General features: G+C 48.0%; 1 protein-coding gene across 1 annotated transcript; it reads right to left on the reverse strand.

The window, feature by feature from the left end:
• Positions 1–2,218: 2,218 nt before the first annotated feature.
• Positions 2,219–5,852, reverse strand: LOC119326656. Its single transcript, XM_037600277.1, has 2 exons — positions 4,587–5,852; positions 2,219–4,028 (listed from the first exon to the last, which is right to left on the reverse strand). The coding sequence occupies exon 1, from the start codon at positions 5,816–5,818 to the stop codon at positions 5,177–5,179; it is 642 nt and encodes a 213-aa protein (XP_037456174.1). The 5' UTR covers positions 5,819–5,852; the 3' UTR covers positions 2,219–4,028; positions 4,587–5,176.
• Between the last annotated feature and the right edge of the window lie 897 nt (positions 5,853–6,749).

A 6,749-nucleotide genomic window follows, 5' to 3' on the forward strand; every position in this document is an offset into this window, starting at 1 on the left:
TGCTGATTATTACAAATTCTGCTTTAGACTGGCGACGAGACACCCAACCTTTGGGCTGCTCTGGAGATCTAAAAGCACCATGAAAATCAAAGTTTTTGGATGGCTGCTACTTCTCGATCGCCTGAACACAAGGAACATGTTGAAGCGTCGTCACTACAACATTGGTGAGGTTTTTGACTGCCTTCTCTGTGGACAACAAATTGAAGAAACAGTGGACCATATGATCTTCACCTGCCCGTTCAGTAAAACTTGCTGGGAGAAGATTGACATTGCTTGGCCGGAGTTTGACTCCGGGCTTGATTTGATCCCACAAATAAATGAGTCTGGACGTCGACATCTCTTCATGGAAATTTTCCTCACAACAGCTTGGAATTTATGGAAGGAACGCAGTAACAAACACTTTAGAGGGGTCAACCCCAGCACTGATTCCTAGTTGACACGTTTCAGGAGTGATTTTGGCCTCCTCCAATACAGGGTGAAGGAGGCGCATAGGTCTTTTGTAACTAATTTTTGTGACTCACTAGCCTAAACTACCTCCCTGATCTTTGTGTAGTGAACACTTGTTCTGGTGTTCATCTATAACTCCACTCCCCCCCCCCCCCCCGGGGTGGAGGGATAATAAAACACCACCATGTACCATTCTCTGTAACACACATGTAACTAGTTACAAAGAAAGAAATACATACAACCAGTAGGAGCCTCTCCTACTGTCCTTTCAAAAAAAAACAAATTGTTTCATTATGACGCTCACCAACAAACGGGAGTTTATTTTTCCTAAGTAACTTTTCAACTAAAGAAAAAGAAGCATGTCCTAAACGATCACGCCAACGTGTGGATGACATCTTGATAGCACCACAAGCTTGTTTATTTTGTCTTCGAAACTCCAGAATCAACGGATAGAGGCCGCCAACGCATCTACCTCGATAGAGAATTGTCCTCGTTTCCTGATCCTTGATCAAAAAAATAATAAGCGTGAAATTCCAGAAAGACATGATTGTCAAGGGCAATTTGATGGACAGAAAGAAGACTTTTATTGGCACTAGGAACATGCAAAAAATTTCTAAGATGAATGTTGCGATGAGGGGTACGAAATATTGAGTGACCAAAGTGACGTATACTCATACCTTCTCCGCTGGCAGTGTGGATTTGATCCTTGCCGCGATATTTTTCCTTCATAGTGACTTTCTCGAGCTCGTTGGTGATGTGGTTGGTGGCTCCGCTGTCGACGTACCAATTTGTGTCGACGCCATAGGAGCCATCGGCCGCCGCAACGACTTTCTCCTCATCTTGCGAGTCGTAGTCGTCCTCCTCATACCTATACCAGCAGTCCTTCGCTGTGTGCCCGAGCTTGCCGCAGATCTGGCACCGAGGAGCATCTGGGCGGTTTCTGCCACCGCCACCAGCGCCGCGTCCACGGCGACCGTGGCCGCCAAATTGGGGTGGCGTGACGCCACGGTTGCTGCCGCCTGACCTGCCCTTGTTGCGAGAGGAACCACGCGATCGGGAGCCGCCGCCCCGCCCGCGAGTGGCCACGTTGGCGGACGATTTGAAGCCGCCGCCGCCAGATCCTTGGAACTGAGCCATGCGCTGATCGAAAGTGGATAGCATGGCAAAGAGCTCATCAAGGGTTACCTGGGTCACGCGAGCGTCGAGGGCAGAGACTAGGGGCTGATAGTCGGCGTCGAGCCCGTGGATGATGTAGGAGGCAAGTTCGTCGTCGGGGATCGCCTTGCCCGCGGCTGCTAGTTCGTCGGCGTAGCCGCACATGGCGGCGAAGTAGGAGGCGATGGAGAGGTTGCCCTTCTGCGCTTTGATGAGGGAGGTTCGGATGTTGTTGATGCGGCTGGCGGACTGCGAGGAAAACATGCCGGCGAGCGTCGTCCAGAGCGCGCCCGCGGTGGTGACCGTGGTCACCGTGAGCAGCACCTCGCGCGTCAGATTGTTCAGCAGGTATCCGAGAACCTGCTGATCCTCTCCCTCACCCAGATTGGGTGGAGAGGGTTGGGCGATGAAGTCTCCTTGTCGTCCTTGGTGGTGACGAGGAGTCTCGCCGGCTCCGGCTGAGTGCCGTCGACGTAGCCGAAGACGTGCGCGTCAGCTTCTCGGTAACCTGGCCATTGAGGCTGGTTTGGGAGGCGCCGGAGGATGAAGACATGGCTAGGGCTAGATGGAGTTTGTATGGAGTTTAGATGGGAAAAGGATGGCTCTGACTACCATGTGCAATAGCTGGAAACGTCTTAGCCTATTGAGGCCGACGGGTTCGTGTTATATAGAGTTGGGGCGCACCTCCCAACCATAGCGCATACATTGTTGAGATTACAAAAGAGAGAGATATTCAAGGAAGAGATAGAACTTAGAGAGAAAGGAAAACAATCTATCTATCTATCCTAACTACCTCATGCGCCGGGTGCACCATAGTATGTTTAACACGTCCATCCAGATGCTACACCAGTCAATCTCCACTTCTCCACTACTATACTCAGCTGATAAGTAACCAAGCTTATTGCAACTGGAAACAGAACTTCACTGCTGAAACTGTAGGTGTATGTATCTTCTGAAATGTAGGGTGTCTTTCAGATGAAAAAGAAGCTCCATCTACTCTAAATTAATGAATCTACTCCGGTTTGCACTGAAAGCGATAATCTGAGAGATAACTTGTTGGGCAACCACAACAATCAAAAGAAAGAATAAAAGAGGATGCAATGCAGTGCTGCTGTCTTTTGAGTCAAGTGACTGAATGATGTCAATGGATTCCCACAAATAATTCCATGGCAGTAAGCATATAAGCAAAGCACTGGAGATCATGACAAGCCGCCGCCACAATTCCCATTTGTATGCACCACTAAAAGCTCAGTGCATCACAGCACTGCACCACTGTAGCTCGATAAACCATAATCTCAATCGAAAACTTTGAGCAGTGGAATCTGACTGCGGTATGCATCTGCGGTGTGCCGCGAAGCGAGGCCGATCCTCTGCCTCATTCATCCGGTGTGCGTCTGCATCCAACATCTCCCAGTAGAAAGAAGGCTACATCTAATATAAATTCAGTAAAATGAAGACCGGGTCTGGGTGGATTAGAGTAAACCAATATTTCCAGGTAAACATCCCCTGTTCAATAAGTGCAGCCTATGTGCACTCATGACATGTCTTCTCTAGTTAGCACTTAGCACACAGAATGAATATACCCAAGTCCCGTGGTAGCCAGGCAAGGATCAATCCCTCTCTAATTCGACTGATATGCTGTACCATGTGCGTAATGGAATTGAACCCAGTAGTAATGCTACATGAACCATCATCACCTCCTGCATCCCAGGACTCTTTTTCCTTGTGCTACGAGATGAAGAGCGACCAGCTCATGTCGCCTCTAATTATCTACTCAACCATAACGTGGGTTTGTGTGCAAACAGGAGTGACACAAATCAAAGAAACAAGGGAAAAATAACTCAAGTGTGTCAACCGCAATGGCAACTTGTTAACTCCAAGAGTCCAAGTTTAACCTGTATGTGTGGATATTGGCATAAAATGCACCCAACGGCTACAACTTCAGTCCTAGTAGTCCTCAAGATATATAATGCATTTAAAGTTCATTTAATACTGCAAAGTAATATAAAGCTTTCCAATGGTAGCCAAAATTCTAAGTATCAGGGGAACAGCCAAGTATTCTTTTCATAACAGAAACAGCTAGCGGCAAAATAAATGCTGTCAGTTTTGAGATCAGATTTCTAGAAAAAAGTATTCCAAGAAAAAAAAATGAAATTAGATAGCACTTCCCCTCTGCAAGTGGCAGCATATTCTTTAGCGAGGTGCGGGGCAGCTTCCTTGTGAGGGCAATATGAAAATTTTCAATGAAAACCTTCTCAGTCACCATGAAAACGGCATTGTAGCTCAGGTTGCGCTTGAGCAACCCATTTCCTTGAGAAACTTCACAGCATATATCAGGGCCGTCTCTCTAGTTCTGACGAACTATGACAGATGTAAATGATGAGACTAATTCATTGTTGATCATGCTTCAGTCCCAAATAGATTACCTTTTCAAGTTTGAAATTTTCTCAGCGGAAGTAAAATCAGGTGCAGAATTTAGGAACAAAGATATTCAATTTCAGAAGGATAATGGGAAAGAAACCAAAAGGCATAATGAGAGACCCAATAGAAACATACATTTTCCAAGCATAACCTAGATATAGAAAATGAACTGGAAATGATGAAAAACAAAAAGACAGAAATGGAAATGGAAATAAAAATGTGGATGAAAGCAACCCATATGATATATTTACTGGAAAACGGTGCAATACAGTTCTCATCCTTTCTTGTTCTCTGGGTTCTGGTTTCACAAGAAAATTGGTCTACCCACATATTTAATTTCCATTATCCTAAAAATGGAAGTCAGAAACACAAATATATTCAGAGATTGCAGGCGATGCTTTCATGTCTACTTAACTAGAACATCATTACATCAACACCACAGGGTTCATGAATTAGACTATCAATTTCATTAGGCATTAGCAGCGACCAAACCAGCATATGGAAGACATACTACAGCAGAAAATCAATCTCTATTTAGGGGGAAAAATAGTAATGTGAATTACCAGCTTACTATGAATGGTGAAAACTGTCATGCCATACACAGTTACCGATTTCCATAACCCATCCTTGCTTCATGTAAATCTGAAATTAGTCGGCATTAGCCCTTTGCAAGCATCAGCATAGTCTCCAGCGAGGCATGGTGCAGCTTCCTTGTGAGGGCATATGTACTTCTCCATGAATACCTTCTCAGTCAGTACAAGCACGGAATACAAGTCCCGGTCGGGATCTAGCAATCCATTTGCCTTAAGAAACTTCACAACGTAGCTCCGGGGCCTTAGCCGGCCCTCCAGGCTGTACGAGAGCATTACGGGGCGATGAGCAATGTATGCGGGCTCCAACCCCAAATCAGAGATGAGGAACTCTGACCTTCTCTGCAGAAACTCCTTAGTCTTGTTCAGCACATTTGGAGCCTTAGAAATAGCAATGCCCACCTCAGCATCCGACCACCTGAATGTTTTCTTCAAGTGCTCCACTTTGGCGGCGATTTTCTCCTCGCTGATGAAAGCAACAGCATTCAGCGCATGCCTAAACATCCCAGATCCACGGGGCACACCCAGACCTTCGACGCTCACCGCCATCGCCCGGATACGCTCTACGTTGCAGGTGAGCAACCATGGTTGAGCGGCACACAGCTTGGCAATATCACAAGGACCAATCCCAAACTCTCGCAGGAGCGCGACAGTGGGCTTGACCACCCTGTCGAGGTCGGACGACAGAATGTAGGATTTGCGCTTGATAGCAGAGAGGAGATTCTCGTAGGACCCGAAGATGCACAAGGCAGTAGTGTATATTGGGGACGATGGAACTTGCCGGGGGCGTGCCAGAGGAGGTGCGCGATGTCAGAGCACGCGAGACCAAGGCCGGTGAGCGCGGCGACGTTGGGGGCCAGTATTGTCCCCACGCCGGCGCAGAGGAACCGGGGGTCCCTGGCGACGAGGGCGGCCACATCAGCGCCGGAGAGGCCGAGGCCGGCGAGGAAGGCGAGGACGGCGTCGGGATTGGCTGGGGACTTGAGGTGGGCGAGCTTGTGGGAGGCCTTGAGGGCCTGCGCTTGGGGAAGCCCGCAGGTAGAGACGAGGTAGTCCTCGACGGCGAAGCTATGGTTGGTGGAAACGGCGGGCGCGGCCGCGGAGAGGAGGCGGCTGTGATAGCCGAGGAGCTGGGAGATGGGAGAGGCGGAGGGGGCCGAGAGGAGCTGGGAGAGGGCGCGCCATCGGAGACGGAGGCGGAGCATGGCGGCGCGACGGCGCGGTGGCGCCGGCGGCGAGGTAAAGGGGAACGCGTTGGTGCGGGAATGAGGAGGAGGCCGTGGAGAAGATTTCCGTGGGTGCTCTGGAGTGGGCCCCACGCGTCGGTCTCACTCTCATCTGGGTGCTGCTCTCTGGAGTGGGCCCGTTTACAAGGTGTTCTCTCGTTATGTTTGTGCAATATTTTTGTTCAAACTCATTTGGAGCACATTTGATCTCAAACTAAAATGAATTTTTTAGCAAATTTTACAGTACAAAGAAAGAAAATACTCAATTAAGGTACTCACTCATCTATATTAATTGTTGATGATTTATTACAAAGTTGTACCGGTCCATTATGCTACAAGCTTGTTGTTCTTCTTGTGATGCCCGCTCATCTGGGGGCATGTGGGTTTCCTTCTCTTCTCTCTGCCGCTCTTGTGTATGGAGAAGGGGGAATCATCCCCTCTTGCCTGGCCTATATAGATAGATACAAGTAGGGTAAGGCTTATTAGTGCTGTCACCGAGTCGCTGCGAGGAAAAGGTTGTGCCGCTTCCAACAAAGCCTGTCATAGACCGTTCCCCACTTTGTCGAGGCAATCTAAGGCGCGTTCATTTGGTTAGGGTATCTAGAAAAGTTTGGCGTGATTGTGGCGGTGGCCAAAACATTGATCTTTTTGTTCTCCTGTTATCTTTTGACATATGATATTTTTTTTCAACCTCGTTTAGAACAACGTTTACAAAGAAAAGAAAACGCATTTAAGGTAGCCTTTTTTTGGCGATTACAAGAAGTTTCTTGATCATAGATGATGCTACAAACTTTTCGTTTCCCTTTGGATGCCTCTCATTCTACAGTCCCCGCTTCGGCGGGTGGAGTGGGTACGCTTCTCTAGTGTTTGTCCTATAAATAGAGTTATGTCAGGGTTTATCGGTTGTGTT

This window comes from Triticum dicoccoides, chromosome 6B (assembly GCF_002162155.2).
Source record: "Triticum dicoccoides isolate Atlit2015 ecotype Zavitan chromosome 6B, WEW_v2.0, whole genome shotgun sequence".
In the NCBI taxonomy this organism is placed as follows: domain Eukaryota; kingdom Viridiplantae; phylum Streptophyta; class Magnoliopsida; order Poales; family Poaceae; genus Triticum; species Triticum dicoccoides.